The 19,655-nt window shown below is 34.9% G+C and overlaps 1 protein-coding gene across 3 annotated transcripts in view; it reads right to left on the bottom strand.

The window, feature by feature from the left end:
- Positions 1–4,420: 4,420 nt before the first annotated feature.
- The window catches only part of LOC127841674 (uncharacterized), a 103,405-nt gene continuing 88,170 nt past the window's right edge, over positions 4,421–19,655 (bottom strand). The window contains exons 1-4 of one of the 3 annotated variants that reach the window (XM_052370718.1): positions 11,292–11,678; positions 10,411–10,479; positions 5,505–5,699; positions 4,421–5,032 (exon numbers count right to left, since the gene is read on the bottom strand). In XM_052370718.1, coding sequence (XP_052226678.1) covers positions 4,797–5,032; positions 5,505–5,699; positions 10,411–10,479; positions 11,292–11,301 — 510 coding nt within the window. In that variant the 5' untranslated portion in view covers positions 11,302–11,678 and the 3' untranslated portion in view covers positions 4,421–4,796. Of the gene's footprint in view, positions 5,033–5,504; positions 5,700–10,410; positions 10,480–11,287; positions 11,679–19,655 lie in introns of those variants that run through there. The other 2 variants (XM_052370715.1, XM_052370716.1) reach the window with 2 other exon arrangements.

Below are 19,655 nucleotides of genomic sequence, written 5' to 3' on the forward strand. Positions count from 1 at the left end.
TTTGTGTGTTTGACAAGGCGACACGGTGTTGGTATGCATAAAAGCAGAAAAGAGAAGGACTCCATCATTCACCTGAGACTTAATGGTGACACACTTGGTACCTATCTATTTGATTTGAAAGGCATTTTTGCTGCATGTATGAGAAAGAATTGTTGCATTGCGGTTGTTTATATATCTTATGTTTCTAGGAAACGTTTTGTGAGGTTAAATATAATCTTAGTGTCTCGTGGTTGTAAATGTCGGCATTCCATGTGAATGTGTAGTGATGGCTGGCCAGAGTTTGTTAATGTCCCTTAATTCACCATGAAAATTCAGCTGAATACAATATTACCAGCATGCAATTAGGAAATTATATTGTGGAATGGACTTTTTGATCACATTTAAAACAGTTCTAACTTTATCCGTTGGTATTCAAAAGATGTGTATGCTTGATCAACTTTGCACAAAATGCAGTTATCAGAACAGAGCCGGCAAATAAATATATAGCTTCGATGATGACAGTGTACTAAGTTAATTAACTGCATCTATTCACTCGTTATCAAGTAAAATGCAGTCAATGAGATGTAGATCAAGTTCACGGTAGTTTAATATAACTTTTAAATACGCATGTTCATCATTACCTAGTGAACGGATTAAGCTATTGTAATGACAGATAATACGTATACAGAGATTTCTTATATTATTAAGGCATTGCTGAAGACAATAAATGGTGTCGGTATGTTAAAAGTCACCGATACGTAAAGTTAAAAATCGATTTTCCCTCAAAACAAATGCACTTATTTATATAGTTAAATCACGCCTAGGAAGCCTCTTTCGACGTCCCAGCAGGGACCTTGGGATTATTTTTCGCAAACCACCACATCACCGTGACTATACCTATTGAAGTGTTATTTGAAATTATTTCCATTTTGGAAAGCATGTATGGGTTTTTCGTTAATAGTTTATTTTATTCTTTCTTGTGTCAACACAATGATCACTCGTATTAACGCTGTGTCTGTTTGCGTTGTTGCTATGAAAAAGATAGGAAACACGTCTTAAATTGAGAGAGTATAGAAGTCCGTTTTCTGTCAAAACATTGAAAACTCGTTTTTCAGTGAGGCAATTTATGTTGCTGTTATGAAATTATGAGACAGGCAGAGTTTTTTTTTATTGAGTGAATTCTACTATTTCCTCCTTCAAAACAACAATATCTCTTGTTTGTTGATATAAATTATGTACAATGCACACAAAGTCAACAAATTAAGCTGTTGTCCATTAACAATTTTTCGCTGGAGAGATATACGATTTCCTTCCGTCGTGACGTCTGTCCATAAATTGAATCAGGTGGAAACGCAACCAGGTAATTTCAAGAAACATTCCTTACATGAAACGCCGGATTATGCATATCGTGTAGTATTTAACAGCATTGTGTACAATAAGGTGATTTGTTAGCTATGAATGATAGCTATGCACAATAATAAAAATAGATCTAAGCGTTGAAGGCACTGCAGCTATTCGCTCTTTGAATGCATTTAATATTACAGTCACAGGGTATTTTTTAACATAGGCAAATCGAACGGAAGCGACAAATGCAAACACTAACTTGATTAACTTTACAGTGTCTAAACTGGTGAGATTTTTCAAAAACATCAACGACAAATGCAAACACTCATTTGATTTACTTTACAGTGTCTACAATTGTGAGATTTTGCAAAAACATCAAGGAGGAAAATGACATTGACAATCTCTCATAATTTTTTATACAGATGTCAAACAAACTCCACTTGTTATTACAAAGATGAAGCTTAGTCAAACAAGAAATATATTTTAAAAGATATACGACGTAAAAATCCTGACTTTGAAAAAAGTTAGACAACATAGGTTTCTTAATTATTAGACAACAAAGCAAAGGTTTTTGGCACTTGTTAGTCGCATATTTACCACATGGAAAGTGTGTTATTAAGTGTACGGAAATTCCAACCAAACGTAAATGCCTATAAATAAACATTTTACAACGGGAGATCACATCATGTGTGTCCTCACATGGCTTATACTTATTTTATGTTGACTCCATCGAAATATATGGGTTTTTTAATATATTATTAACACGCATTTATCTTTCGACATATTCAAATCGAACGCTCAGAGCCGCCTCATGCGCAAATGAGACTAATTACGATTCGGCCAGCGCAGCTTGAGCTCTGTCTGCGCAATTGTGCAGTCTGGTCAGGAGCTGCGCTGTCCGCTATAAATCACGCTAGACTAAATGAGACTAATTACGATTCGGTCAGCGCAGCTTGAGCTCTGTCTTCGCAAGTGTGCAGTCTGGTCAGGAGCTGCGCTGTCCGATATAAACCACGCAAGGTTCACTGGTCTCATTATGTATCTCCTGACCACATACACAGGCTGGGCTAAAGCTACGCTGGCCGCATATGGCATAAGACCCATTTTACCGCATGACGGCGGTCTTTAAAAATCTCTGTGTTTGTCATATTAAATGGAACATAAAACAACATTCTTTTCGATAGACAATTGAAGTCAAACTGTGTTAGTTATAGCAAACTGGCAAATTTCGGTGGCCTATCGAGTCTTTTAAGAACGATTTCCATACAGATTGACCGATTAAGGCAAATAATTGCGGTTAGATAATCAAACGATTTCTGTCTTATCATGACACTATTCTATTTCGTTTTTTTTCTTATCTTGAAAGCAATACTGTCTCATCAACGTTTATCGATACTCCATTACGTCTGCCTCGGACGATTGAGTGACCGAGTACCGAGTCAAAATGCGAAGTTTTCCATCGATGCGATACGCCGGTTTAAATATTAATTAAATGATTATTTAAACATATTTAAAACACAATAATATCGTAAATGATCACATCAAACCTTGTATTGTTGTTTTTTGTTGAGTTTAATCGAAAATGGAAATTATATTTCCGATTTTAACGATTTTTGGCAATTAAGGTACGATTATAAAACAAAAATGTAATAGAATGTATGTGCATATACGTATTAAACCTTTGCTTTTGCTTTATATAAGGAAATAATGGTTCTATTGATCACTTAGTAAAATGGTGTTGGGTTTTTCAGTTTTCTCCCGTCGATCTGATAAGCAATCGGATGTTTATAATTAATTAATAAGGTGTATAATTAATAGCCTCATCTGCTGTGCTGCGCGCGTGTTTGTCTGTATGGCAGAGTTAATTTACAGGCCACTCTGCGTCTTCGCGAATGCATCTATTGGCTGACGTGCCCCTGTCACCTTTAAGGAGAGCTCTGTTACGCGATTATAATGAAGCACACATTGGACTATCTTTATTATTCAAAGTACACTCTTCCGTAAACATCTTCCTCGGCGCGGATGAGGGTTGAGTGTATAACTACATGTATTGTATCTCATAGAAAGGACTAAACAGTTTACCAAGAATCCACAATTTTTTAGTTTTGTGAACTGTAGCAATTTTGCATAAAAATAAAAACTCCACTTTCAATACAGTTGTATGCAAGATAACAGCTAATAACTGCCATGTACACCATGCTTTTAAATAGTTGCATATGCATATAACCTGTTTGAATAAGGTTGATTATTTGCGAACAATACACATTAAACGTGAAGACTGCGAAACAACGCGACCTTTATCGTCAATAAATGACGTTGTGTGACGTTTTCTATAATCTTCGTGTTTCTCGATAGATGAGTTCTCATACAATATTAGAATGCTTTTATTAGCATATTTAAATGAAATGTTCATTATTTAGATATTAAATGGGTTTAGTTTTAAAACCATATTAATATTTCTTTAAAGATTCGTTCGGATTCGATTCGGAAATGATTTTTTAAACTCTGACAGTCCAATACGGATGCTAGTTGGGCGCACGTGCTTCAATTTTGGTGGAATATTTGACGGCCCCGTGATACGAGCGACGATACATGTTGGGATGATATAAATAAGTACATAATAATTGTTTGAGCACTAACCTGATACCGATAACTTTACTCGTATTTGAAACGGAACCAAACGTTGTGCGCCCTATGTGCCAATCTTACTTGAATTATGGAATTGTCCAATAGTGTAAATGTTTCATAAATTTCTGTCGCACACTTCTTAAATTGAAATTTTACCTTTCATCAATTTGTATACTTTTAAACCTACGTTATACGCTATACAAATTATATCGTAAGTAACGCCATTTATAGAACAATGTATCAAATACGGCATTTTTTAAATGCATTTTTTGTTTTACTATTATGTACACAAGACTTAAAAAAAACATATTGTTAAATCCAATCATTTTATTATTTAAACATATACTAATGTTTACATAAAGCACATTTTTCAATAATTAACAACACAAAAAAATAAAATATATTTTTATTAATAATTGAATTCTATATTTGTATTTCATATTATTACATTCTAAGAGAAGAACAGCTGAGACAATATAATTATAAAGAAGAAAAAGACTGCAAGCATAGCAAACTAGCAAAAACTATTGAACATAATAGCATTGCCAATAATCGAATAATGATCACGTTTTTTCCAATAACGTTGTTACCAATTTTCGAACATTATTACCATTATAATATAAATAAATAATGACGCACTAATTGATTGATTTTCAACCATATTCATTTATGTATGCTTAAAATAAAAATAAATAAATAAAACATGATGAGATAAATCGAATATCAAGGTATATTTAATACAGTAATTGTTATTTATTCTAAGCATCTAGGCCTGGTTAAATACACTTCATAACTAAACTAGTATTATATGTAGATACTAACACAAACCAAAACTATATGTCAATCTAGGAATGAAGGATGCTTTCTTTTTGGTTGCGTGAGGCACATGCAGCGCGTATCGTACAACCGATTAAAACAGACCAGGCGACAAAAAACATCCAGTCAATCGTAACCATGGCGACCGAGAAGTTCAACAGGGGTTGATGACAATCTTTCGTGCATCCGGTAGTTATGTTCTCGGTGCATGGAATGAAATCATCCGCCTTCATCTTACCAAAGTTCGGATAAATCCAGACAGATCCTTATATGCAGACAAATATAAATATGAAACAACGAATATTAGACGTGTCCTGCGACGAAAGGTAGGCGGACAAACAATAATCAATGTATTCAAAATGTACCTTCTGTCTTATTAGTGACAGATAATTAGTACATCGACCCAAATTGGTGCAACCCATGTTTTTTTACAAAAACATATGTTAATATTGAATTCATCGTGCTCGACAATAGTACTAAATAATAAACTTATTATAGGATTCTTAAACAAAACTGATGACGAGGAAAATTGGTTGCATTTAGCGGTGGTACTCGCTTCTTTAAAACCCATATTAACATTTAATGAGATAATATGAAACAGTTTTACACATTTTCGCGATGTGAACTATAACATTTTATTACACACTTACATAATAAGCATACAAGTTACATTTACCTGCATTTTCAATCGTAACACTATACATAAATGAAAAGCAAAATATAAAAAACACACAAACCACAAATAAGCCAAGCCATGTTGAACAGTAGCCCGATGATACCGAGGATCATTGCGCAGCCACCTCCGCTTTTCTCACCCGAATCATCATTGTTGCGCCTTCCAGAGCAACCAAAAAAGACTGGGGCCACACCACTCACGATCAGCCAAATAGGTATCATGTGCTCCAGTGGGCAGTCATGCAAGTGGACGGCACCTGACATGTAACGATATATTATTTCATTTAAACCGACAAGCTTTCGTTTGTTTCGTTTGTAAGAATTTCCGTATTTCAGGCATATCACGGAGGTCAGAGCACCTGTTCACACTTTGGGCTAGCTGGTTTAACCGCACATAATAATGCAAATAACTATATCAGAGGTAGTGGGGTGAATGGCCGTAGCAAAGAGCACATAAGTAATCTATACCAGGATAATCTTCATGATATTTTCAATCAATATCGTTGGAATAGGTTCGAAAGTCGAATGACAGTTGTGGAATTGTATTGCAGAGTTGAGATAATAAATAACATTTCGTGTTAATAGAGTGAGCTAGGGCGGTAAGATGAAAGCAAAAACACATGTGTCTTACAACCAACTAGATTGGCATCTCGAGTCCAAGGTAGCAGACAGTCACAAGTGCGGCCCCAGGAAACAACATGGTTACAACGGGTCTACAGCAAACTCGCGCATATCTCGGTTGAGAGAGAAATTGGAGAGCAATGCACATACAATAAGGTATGGCGTTATTTATGCAGCAACTAACGAATATTGAAGCCATGTCACTTATAATGAGCAAGATTGTATTTAATGTTTAGTTGACAGTCGTCATGGCATGATGTAGCCATAGAGAGTAAGGTTATCAAGAAAGAAAAAACTATATAATTTAGGGCGAACTATGTGAACTTGCTTGACGTGAATATTAGCGGGTAATTTATATCTTTTAAAGAGTGTTTCAGCTTTGAAAGACTATAATTCTGTTATGAAGAAATTGAAACACTAAGTGGAGAGTAACTTCCTAAACAGTCTGCCGGTCTATCAATTAATGAACGTGAGCATTATATTCTACAATGTACTACAATAAATTCAACTATAGACACCGTGAGCTTTTAGAGACAATCCATTCGCTGGAAAAGTCCAACACTTGGTGTCTCTTGAAATACTTTGAGAACGCTACCGGATTTGCGAAGTAGCCCTTGGCATTCCATATCCACCTTTGCGGCCCTATCTAGATCTTTAGTTGAAACATGTACCTACAAAATAAGGTGGCTCTCCTTGTACCACATTGCATTTACAATTTAATAGGTAAACGTAGCAATAAAGGTATCATTTATCACTGCCTTCAGGAACCTTGTTGGTCGCCGCTTTAGAGAAATGTGATATTTGATTGATCATACATGTAATAGTACCTTTATTATAGGCCAACATTTCTATACAGTACAGAGGATACATAATGGTACCAAGTAAAATCTGAAAGGGAACACCTTCAGAACATGTTCATCTCTTACGTCTGAATACAATGATTTAAAAGTGTTATTCATAAGGTTGCCAACACCCAAAATACCAAAGCCTTTAACATTCGTTTGTATTTGATAACAAACGATCACCATCACTTTTTAATTTGTAAAAACAAGTTTTCAATATTGTTAAAATTACTTTATTTAAAAATATGTATGCACGTTAAGTTATTGTCATATGTTATTGAGTTAAGGATTTTAATCCTATAAAATGAAATGTTCGGTCACAGAGCTACGTATAGAGGAAAAAGGGATGACTCAATACTTAACTATTGGTGTTCTTGTTGTGTTTAAACTTAGGACACAATAGTACATTGTATGAGGATATCATGGGTTATGTATCAGTCATTTTTCAGTTGGAAAACACACACACTATTTCTGAAAACGTGTTATAATTACTAAAAACTTTGCATTGCCTTCACTTATTTGTCTAGAAACGACTTATTGACATTGACTTGTGCTGTAGATGCGCTAACAAAGCTCGAACATTATTTAGATTGTTACACTCAGTCCAGAATTGAAGCGTATACTATTAATACTCGAAATAGAAATCGAACCAACCTAAACATGGTAATTAATTGTAAACCCACGTTGAACAAATATCTTTCCCGAGGCGTACATACATTGTACTGACTGACCAAGGACTATTCGATGTATAAACATGACTATGGCTATTACATGTCTTTTAAGCTAAATCTCCAAATACCGATGATACATTAATTTGTTTGTATAGGCAGCCTACGACAATTTTGTTAACCCGTTTAAATATGTACTTAGGTGACTTGAAATGAACGAATGGTCAGCTGGAATTTAGAATATTTAACAGGCTGTGTTACTTTAGTTGGAAACATCAAGTATGCAGGAATGTTTGATTTATTTAGTATGTGACCGTGAAACTAACGCCATTCTTCTTAACCATGAACCGATATGTGCTATAGGTGAAAAAGAAAAGAAAGAGAGTTCATTCTCCAAAGAGGTATTCTGACAATATATGGCCATAAGTGATTATATATAAGACATTTTACAGAATACACTACACGATATTCAGCTATGCAATGGGTCGTGTAAGTCGTATTTAATTGCGTAAAGCTCGAACATTATTTGTTACACTTAGTCCAGAATTGAAGCGTGTACTATTAATACTCGCAATACAAATCGAACCAACCTTAACACGGTAATTAATTGTAAACCCAAGTTGAACAAATATCTTTCCCGAGGCGTACAGACATTGTACTGACTGACCAAGGACTATTCGATGTATAAACATGGCTATGGCTCTCAAATATCTTTCCCGCGGCGTACATGCATTGTACTGACTGACCACGGACTATTCGATGTATAAACATGGCTATGGCTCTCAAATATCTTTCCCACGGCGTACAGACATTGTACTGACTGACCACGGACTATTCGATGTATAAACATGGCTATGGCTCTCAAATATCTTTCCCGCGGCGTGCATGCATTGTACTGACTGACCACGGACTATTCGATGTATAAACATGACTATGGCTCTCAAATATCTTTCCCGCGGCGTACAGACATTGTACTGACTGACCACGGACTATTCGATGTATAAACATGGCTATGGCTCTCAAATATCTTTCCCGAGGCGTACATGCATTGTACTGACTGACCACGGACTATTCGATGTATAAACATGACTACGGCTCTCAAATATCTTTCCCGAGGCGTACATGCATTGTACTGACTGACCACGGACTATTCGATGTATAAACATGGCTATGGCTCTCAAATATCTTTCCCGAGGCGTACATGCAGTGTACTGACTGACCAAGGACTATTCGATGTATAAACATGGCTATGGCTATTACATGTCCTTGACGTTAAATCTCCAAATACTGATGATACATTAATTTATTTGTATAGGCAACCTACGACAAGTTTGTTAACCTGTTTAAATATTTAGTAAACTTGAAATGAACGAATGCCAAGATGGAATTTAGAATATTTGACAGCCATCTTTACCATGAACCGATATGTTGCTATAGGTTACTATAAAAAAGAGTTCATTCTCCTAAAAAGTATGCTCACAATATATGGTAATATAGTGACTATAAAAACGACTTTATATAGAGTACCCTACACGATATACAACTCTGCTTTGAATCGTATAAGTCGTAATGAATTGTGTGAAGGGCCGTCGATACAAGATGTTGCTAAATATTTGATGTTCAAATACAGTCTTAAATGTACAATCTTTAATCGATACACTAGTGAGATTCTGGCAAGTGCATACGAAGCTTGTAAATTTTACAGTGCATAATATTAATTTGTTATTTATACATTTTGGTGTCCTTGTATAGACATAAACATCTCTCCTCTATGATGTCAACCGACCATGCTTACATGCGCTTTAAGTGGACATTTAACCCTCGGGGTCGCCTTAATGAACAACCTCGACTCTAGAAACAATGAGTTTTTGACCTTGACGTCACCAGAAAATAAAATGTTGTTCGTTCACTCACTCATAACTATCTTGGCAATTCCGAATCCCAGCCCCAATAGCACTACGCGTTCACTCACCCTTGACTATCTTGGCTATTACCAATCAAAGTCCCAATAGCATGACGCATTTACTCACCCATGACTATCTTGGCATGCCTAATGCCAGTCCCAATAGCACTACGCGTTCACTCACCCTTGACTATCTTGGCTATTACCAATAAAAGTCCCAATAGCATGACGCATTTACTCACCCATGACTATCTTGGCATGCCTAATGCCAGTCCCAATAGCACTACGCGTTCACTCACACTTGACTATCTTGGCTATTACCAATCAAAGTCCCAATAGCATGACGCATTTACTCACACTTGACTATCTTGGCTATTACCTATCACAGTCCCAATAGCATAAAGAATTTACCCAACCATGACTATCTTGGCAATGCCCAATTCCAACCCCAATAGCACTACGCGTTCACTCACCATTGACTATCTTGGCTATTAACAATCAAAGTCCAAATAGCATGACGCATTTTCTCACCCATGACTATCTTGACAATGCCCAATCCCAATCCCAATAGCACTACGCGTTCACTCACCATTGACTATCTTGGCTATTACCAATAAAAGTCCCAATAGCATGACGCATTTACCTACCCATGACTATCTTGGCAATGCCCAATCCCAGTCCCAATAGCACTACGCGTTCACTCACCATTGACTATCTTGGCATGCCCAATCTCAGTCCCAATAGCACGAAGCGTTCACTTACCCATGACTATCATGGCATGCCAAATCCCAGTCCCATTAGCATGACGCATTTACTCACCCATGACCATCTTGGCATGCCCAATCCGAGTCCCAATAGCACTACGCGTGCACTCACTCTTGACTATCTTTGCTATTACCAATCAAAGTCCCAATAGCGTGACGCATTTACTCACCCATGACTATCTTCGCAATGCCCAATCCAAGTCCCAATAGCACGACAATGACAAGGCCGCAACATATCACTGAAACAGATGAACAACAAGTAAATGTTGTACGTGCATTTTAGCTCGGCTTCGCAGACTTTCTATTTATAGGCATACGTTACGAAAGTGTTGCATACTAATTGCATATCCTGTTTCCCACGTTTTAAATGACTATAACATTTTGACATGTTCTTAGATTTACATATTTTATTTATTATATATTTATTGGAAATAAGACCTTAGTATAAAGTTTAACGTATAAACAAATTGAACACTTTCACATTAACCTGCATTAATATGCTGAGGTTATCCAACCGAAACAATTTTCGTAGCAAATATTTCGAACGACGATCATGTGTATGCTTTTGATTTCAAATATTAAAATAGCAGTTTCGTTTTAATATTGTTATTTTAGGAGCATTATAAAAAATACAATCCAAGTGTACCTACATTTGATGAATAACACTATATAAACGTATATAAAACGCACTCTTGCATGTCGAATTTATTTTGGCTCCAAGTCTAGATTGTGTAAAAACCATTATTTCATGCTAACAACGTTTGAAAAGGACATTTGTCTGTATGGATACCACATAATTATTAAAATTCAGGCGTACAGATTTATTCAAGTAAACGTTTAGGTTTATATTTAAATGTATTTCAAAACAAGAACGATACAAACCACTATGGATCATGATCAGAATTGATTTACGTTATAATATACTGCTATTCAAATATTAAACAGTTTACAAATCGATCGAATGCAATTGTACATAATTGTATACGGAATAGTTAGCGTATAAACATGTATTATTGTTCATGCAATTTAAAAGCTGTATGTACATACTTACAGCACCGCATATCGCACACCCCTCAGCACCTCCATTGCCACGTGCCATACTTGAATATTTTTGATTCCGGTAAAATTAAACAACACCGGGTTATACACCAATATGCTCACGATCAGTCCCTCAACCAGCGATCAATTTGAAACTGAGATTTGAAGCCGAAAGTAAAGTTTAAATACTAGGCCAATATTTGTTGAGGCGTAAATTTAAATCGGCTTTATCCCGGGGGCTTTATATTTGCTTTTGTGGTATAGGCCATTCACTGACGAGTTTTTACGCATCACTTATTTCAAGTATATAACTTGTGCGAGATACTTTACTTTATGTAAGTTTCTGTTATTGTGGACTTATCCTCTTTTCTGTAACTGAATATCAATCTTCAACGCCGTTTTCATTGTTATCAATGGCCTTTACCGGGGAAAGTCTTGTTCGAGTCCCCTGACCACTGGAATATAGGCATTTAACATAAAGATAATCTAAAAACAACAACACACGCTTCACTGGATAAATGATTTCATACTCAGTATAACTGGTCACCTGCATGGGGGGTATTGACATACATAAACTTATCTAAATTTGTAAATGTGCTGATCGAGCTAAACAGAGGAAATCAGCTTGAACATTCAGAACATTTCATGTGATTTAAAGTCACATGCATCGTTTACTATAATAGGCTAATTCGGTTGAAAGGGCATGTTTGCGGTTTTATTTGTAAGCTTGCCAGGTAGGTTATACGTGGGCGATTTAAGACATTTCGCAATACTTTCTCACCCACATACGTTGTAACTGTTTATATGTATGTAGTATGTAAAATATTGAATATTTCACCATGTGGGTGTTTGTTTGTGTGCATTGTGTTTCTGACAAACACATCTCTTGTTATCCCCACGCGTTTTGAAAAGCGTGGGGATATTGTGGTTATCTCCGCCGTCTGTGTGTCTGTCGGTCTGTCCAATACAATAAGACATCACGTCGGTATTGTCTTTTGCCGTCTAAAGTCGCCACATGCGCTCGAATTTAGCGTTTGAATTGACATTATCTTACGTGCTATATACGTTACATATCTTAAATACTGTAATGACTGTAAATTTTTGGACACGTAAAAACAATTCTCAAAAATATCATGTTCGAAAATTTAGACACACAAAACTATGCATAACGAACATTTCCGAAAGTTAAGAGACCCATGAAAATATACCTAGTTTATCTATGTAACTATGTTTTATGTTTTTTTAACAGACACAAAGTCAAATTTTGAACTACGGACTTAGACAGATTACCATGTATATACTATGGTATGAATCGTTTATTATTAAAATTGAACTGCGTTATAGTTATCGGGAGGAATCATTACCCGTATCAAATATAGTTGCCTTTTTACTCGTATTAAAGCAAACGTTATGGCTCACTTACTTCACTGTATTCATCTGCCGGGTTTTATTACTGTTATCCAATTGTAAAAACACCGGTGTGATAGATCACGGAATAAATCAATCTCTTTCACGACGGTTACATTACACTCACTTGTATGCGAGAGCAAGGAACGACAACTCTGCGTGGAGATTGGGAATAAATGCAGCTACTGGTAATATGAATTTGGACACAATTCAATTGTCCGAAAATTTAGATTCTTTACACATAGGGGAGCATTTGGATGTCAACAATTAGAGTAGCAACAAATAATTATTTTAGCTAAACATAGTGTCCGAAAACATATATTAATATCGGTAGAGTGAATGCGGTTCATAGACATGTTTTAACATACTTAGTAAAGTTGCTAGAAATGCTAAATAGGGAGTTAAAAGGCTTAATATGCGAAAAAGGATGTATATTTCAACCCATTTAAGTTACATGCTGATTTTTTAATTATCATAATAGGCTTCTAAATAGGCTAAATGTGCTGAATAGGATGTATATTTTACAATATTGTATGAACTTGCTCAATACGATATAATCACAGTATTAACATCGTGTCATCTGTATTAAAAATGTTAATGTAAAGTTCATAAGTTCAAGGTCTTCAAAAAAATCGGTCTCAGTCTAACCGCATAACTAAAAAAGATTAATACGATTTGAAATGATATAAAAGAAGAAATCGACTAATAATCGCGAACAGCACCTTAAATAAGAAATCGAAAAATAGTTTTTTTTATCACAGATGATATTGTTCAACATATCAATATTTTAAAGGCTGAATTTAAGAAAGTTTACGATGAGAAATTAAAAGGGTCCGTTATAATGTCGAGAGCCGAATGGGTTCAAAACGGTGAAAAACCCTAAAAACGTTTGTTGTAACCTTGAGAAATACAAATATACCACCAAAACTATGACCAGCTATATTAATGAAAAAGAAATGTTTTAGATAACCGATCCGACATTTTAAAATAAACCACCTTATTCTACAAAAAAACTAGATCAGTTTCAAAATGTACACGTTAACGATGACGATTTAAATTGTTATTTTGATGATATAAAAATGCCCAAACTTTCAAGTATAGAGTTAAATAGTCTGGAAGGGCCAATCATATTAAAAGAGGTCTCTATTGTTTTAAAAAACACGGCAAATAATAAAAGCCCACGTTCGTCCGGTTTTACAATTGACTTTTCCAGGTATTTTGACCCAAACTGGGCACATTTGTTTGTAGAGCTCTAAATCGCGCATTTATAAGTGGGAGTTTATCCGTCGTTCAAACACAAGAAATATCTAGAAGTGGTGCGGCAGAGGCCGACGCGTATCCCCACGCAGCATAGATATTATATTTAAAGGCAATTTTGAATGGGCAAGGCCTATGTTGGTGGGGCCCCGGGGTGGGTAATGTAGACATGGATGGTCGAGATAGACCGTGTTGTCACAAGAGATGTTCAGTATTAATTTTAAGTCAATTGATGAATAAATGAAGAAGTTACGTTAAAACAAAATTTTGGGTACGAAAAATAATAAGGGTACGAAAATTTTGGGTACGAAAAAAATTATGTCAAAAAACATTTGGGTACAAAAAAATGTTTAGGTAAGAAAAAAAAATTTGGGTACGAAAAGAAATTTGGAGAGGAAAAAAATTGTGTACGAAACAAAATTTGGTACGAAAAAAAATTTGGGTACGAAAAAATTATGCCAAAAAAAAATTTGGGTACGAATCAAAATTTGGGTACGAAACAATTTTTTTTGGGTACTACGAAAAAATAATTGGGAAGGACAAAAAGTTTGGGTAGGAAAAAAAAATTTGTACGATAAAATTTGGGTTCGAAAAAAAAATGTGTAAAAAAGTTGGGTACGAACAATCATTGGGTACGACAAATTATGGGTACCAAAAAAAATGTGTGTACGAAAAAAAAATGGGTACGAAAAAAAAATGGGTACGAAAAATGTTGGATACGAAAAAAAATGGGAGTACATTTGTACGTGGAAGTTGTACTCGTGTACGGTGCACTATTTGGAATTTCGATCTGACCCCTGGATCAAAAGTTATTGTCATGTGCGTCGCATGTTGTTAGTAAAATGAGATTTTTTACCCATTTTACACATTTATTTTGCCATAACTTTTGACCCAGGGGTTAGATAAAAATTTCAAATAGTGCACCGTCGCACATATGCTCATAGTGTGTAAGTTTCAAGGTTCTAGTGCTCATAGTGTATGATGAGATAGTGGCAAGGGCAGACGAACAGAAAGCGGAGATCAATACAATATTCCCACGCTTTTAAAAGCGTGGGGATAATTACCTGCATTCCAAAAGGTGATAAACCGAGACAAATTTTACAAAACTAGCGACCAATAACATTACTAAATACTGTATATAAAATCGGTTCTGGATGCATCGCAAACAGGTTGAAACTTAATATAGATAATTTAATAAGCAATGATCAAACTGAATTTATCAAGTGTAGGGTAATAGGCGAGAACACCAGCCTAATTTACGATGTACTTAATTACGCAGAAGAAAACGATATCCCGGGTCTGCTGTTGCTAATATATTTTTTGGAAAGGCCTTTGATTCTTTGTCATGGGCATTTGTTAATCGGACTCTATCATGGTTAAATTTTGGTCCTGACGTTATAAGATGGTTGAATGTATTGTATAAAGACGGAGTATCGGCGGTCACACAATGGGGGTTCTCATATTATTATGGCGGTTATTTTAACAACTCAAACTTGTCCGGGGATAGAATTTTTACCAGTACAATTATTTCTTGAAACTCTCCACTTAAGTTATATGGTCGGACCGGGGATCGAATCCGCGATCCTCACATTTGTAGTCCAGCTCTCTACCAACTGACTTAGCCGAACCTTTAGCTAGTAGTGCGTACAATTATTATTAAGGTTTTTATTTGCATACGTATTAAGTTCATCGGGATATGAAAAGCAGGTCACGTGATCGGTTTAACAAATAAAAATGCAGCGTTTACGTGAACATGAAAAAACTGTTATTATGTTGTTGTTTTTTTATAAATAAATATAGTGTTAAATCACTAATTTTCGCGCTTCCGGCATTGCGCGAATTTATTATCACCGCGAATATTTATCGATTCTACCAATAGTCGGATTGTCAGCGTACTATTCGCCTTAAATGTAATGTACATGCGTTGAAAGATCTTAAAAAGTCCATTTTTCAATGTAAAAAACTAAGAAATTTTTATCTTCGTATTTAAAGTACCGGTATTATATTTAAATTGAATAAAAAACGAACGTTACGCTTATATGAATGTTTGGTAGCACTTTAGAATTCAAAACTTGACGTATTGAGTGAAGAATTCGCGCGCCCGATGTGGATGCCAATTTAATGATGGCAAACAGGTGTCCGTTTGATTAGATGTTATACACACATATTTGGTCAAAACATATATCTAATTGAGTAACCCATTTGAGATGTGACCCCTGTAAATTGGGGCCGACCGATTCATGTGTTTATTGAAATACTGAGCTGTATTAATGTGGCATTCTACTTGCGTTTTGTCAGATGGATCACGTTTGGTTTGATGCATTTTTCAAAACCGAAATCAAAATTGCGCATATTAATACAGCGTCGAATATGTCCGCGATTTACATTTAAGACTCGAAATAACCAAGATAAAACGGAAAATGGGTTTGGCCACAAGTTAATAAATTTCTTACAAAGAAACCGACTGTCCATATTAAATGGCAGAATAAAAGATGACTGTACACGGCCGTTAATCACGCGCGCAACCTCTTGTTGAAAAAACATATAAAACCTAATCACCCTGTAAAATTATCCATGAAATTTCAAAACATCCGGGCCTGAGCGCCACCTTGGAAGTTGCATTGGCTTATTTATTAATGCATCTCAAAAAAGAGGTGGCGCGCGTGATTAACGGCTGTGTGTATGGGTAAATTAACTTCTAAAAAACGGAAGCAACATGGCAATTTTTCCAGTCATCCTACGTTATTTAAGCATATAATCAATACAGAAGTTTTAGATTTTTGACCATTACTTTCAGATGCGTACAGCCCCGTTACTATGCTGTTCCAATTACCAAATTATCATAACAGGAATATTGTCACTGTTACCAATACATGTATATGTCTAAATGATTGTGAAAATGTTGATGTTCGTGAGCATTGTATTATTGCTGATGCAAATGTCGATGATGTTAATAATAATTATAATGCTAATAACAATACTGATGGCGATGATGATTATGATAATAATAATAATAATAAAAATTAAAAATAATAATAATAATAATAATACTAATTCTAATACTAATACTACTACTACTAATAATAATTATAATAATAATGAAAACGTGAAATTGTGGAGTGATGATAAATGTTATGCATTTGTTGAAAATATTAGCACTTTAAATATCGATGACAACAACCGGGATCTCGCAGCTTTTGAAAACATGATACTTATTCAATTAATGACATAGACCATATAGTCTCCAAAATGGATTCTCTATATCAAAACAGTTGTAAAATCAGCTTCGGCATATTTTAATAAACACATTTAAGAATAATTTCCATTTATAAAAGATGTATATGTAATATTATTTAACTTAGTATTTAACTCTGGCATTGTACCTAGTAACTGGACAATAAGGCTAATGAATCCAATTTAAAAAAATAAAGATTCTGAAAACGATCCTTCTAACTACAGACCAATCACTTTGAGTCTGAGTCTATTGAGCTGTGTGAGTAAATTATTCACCTGAGTCTTAAACATACGTTTAAAAAAATTGCATCTTGAATTATGAACTTATTGACATGCATCCAGTGGGTTTCCGTAAACAATTTTCTACAGCGACAATACGTTTGTCTTATAGGCACTGATAACTATTCTTAGAACTCAAAATTAATAAATAAATGTTTTTGTGCATTTATTCAAAGGCTGCATTTTATGCGATCAATAGGTCAGTATTGTGGTATAATTTAGGCCAGTACACTAATAGTGGAGAGTTCTTAAATATTGTCCAAATATGAACAACAACGCCATATCATGTATCAAACTATTTTTCGTGTTCAGTTGGGGTAAAGCAAGGAGAAAATGTATCCCCTATACTATTTTCATTCTTTTTGAATGACCTACATTCTTATTGCGATACTAGTAGGTATGCAGACGGATTAAGTTTTCTTATTCAGTCGAACGACAGCGATATGTTATTTCTTTTCAACTTATTTTGTTGTTGTACGATGACGACACTGTTATCGAAGCAGAGTCAGCTAACGATCTTCAGAATTGTTTCAATGTGTATTCTCATTATTGTGACACATGGAAACTAACTGTTTACACAGAGAAGTAAATAATCGTTATTTTTAGGAAAGGTAGACAAGCTAATTATGTATTATACTACAAAGATAGTCCCATTGAAGTTGTTAAAAATTTAAAATACCTTGGCTTTTTATTCAATAGTCGCGGTTCTTTTTCACAGACAAAAAAGAATCTAGCCGAACAGGCTACCAACGCTATGCACTGTCTTATCAATAAATGTAGTAATCTTGTTTTACTAATATATATGAAAATTGATATATTTAACAAGATGATTAAACTTATTCTATTGTTCGGTTGTGAAAATTTGGGTTTGGAAATAATAATGTATTAGAAAAAGTTCAGTTGAAGTTTTTGAAAATTATATTAGGGGTTAAGACCAGTACCGCATCGTGAATTACATACGGGGAAACTGGAGTAAAACCCCTCCAAAATGATATTGAAACTAGAATGATTTATTTTTGTCTAAATTAGTCCATCCACTGTTCTTTAAATTATCACATCGTTCACAACATCTTATTCAATATACATGCAACGGAAAGCACTAAGTTTTATTGGATAGTTAAATGCGGAATGATGAACATTTGGCAATCTCATGCTTTTTTTGATGTGGTCTTGTGTTGTTTGGAGAAACCGCTGCGAAATGTTTTAGCGGGTCACACAATTACAGATCCGCTAAGAAAATTCGCATCGAGTAAGTCGAGATAAGACCGAATATTAATACGAAATAAACGCTAATCACGTTCTTGCTTATATGGCTGGAAAGTGAGCGACATTTTATGAATTAATGCACGTAATTAAGTCTATACAACGGCGAAAAAAAACCTGTATTGGCATGTTCGTTGCCATATTGTTTGTCACGTGATTACCCGCTCTGTTGACAGATTAAGTGAAGAATTCGTGCGCCTGATGTGGATCGAACTGTTAAGATGGTATTCAATAAAGACTGACTGGCAGACAGACAGTTTATTGAGACTTTATCAAAAGTATTTTTTTTCATACTTAAATATATACATTATTTTCTGTAACATAAATAGGTATAACAACATAAGATTATATCAAATAAGAATACACAAACATATTAACACAAACGTTGGAAAGAACACGTAAGTTTTATTGAGGGGTTGATGAAATTTAATGAATATTATTATGTATGATAGTTTTTTAGAACAAAAGCTTTTTTTTGGATATATTTACATACATTAAACATAACTTATGTGTCACATAAACCTAATAACTTGTGGAATCTATATACATATGGGTTAAGATAAAATATACGGCTTATACTTTTTCTCAAATCAGTGGAATGCGCAAATAAAATGATTTAGGTTTGAAAGTAGTAAGCATTTATGCGAGAGTGGTCCATCAATACATGATACTAAATGTCAGATAAGCAATGTATTTACGTAAAAATAACACACAAACTAGGTGTAAGCAAGTTCCTAAATATGGTTCATTCACATAACACAAATTAGCTCTACTCCACCAATGCTCGGACGACTGACGACAATAATATTTTTGTAGATCTACTGTTCACACAAAGCACGAATCATAACTGTTGTTATATGAAACATAAAACACAATGAAACTCCCAAAACTCTATATTGCGAACATGTCTTTTTCTTTTCCTTTACCGTAACAGAAC

The sequence above is a fragment of the Dreissena polymorpha genome, chromosome 8 (genome assembly GCF_020536995.1).
Source record: "Dreissena polymorpha isolate Duluth1 chromosome 8, UMN_Dpol_1.0, whole genome shotgun sequence".
In the NCBI taxonomy this organism is placed as follows: domain Eukaryota; kingdom Metazoa; phylum Mollusca; class Bivalvia; order Myida; family Dreissenidae; genus Dreissena; species Dreissena polymorpha.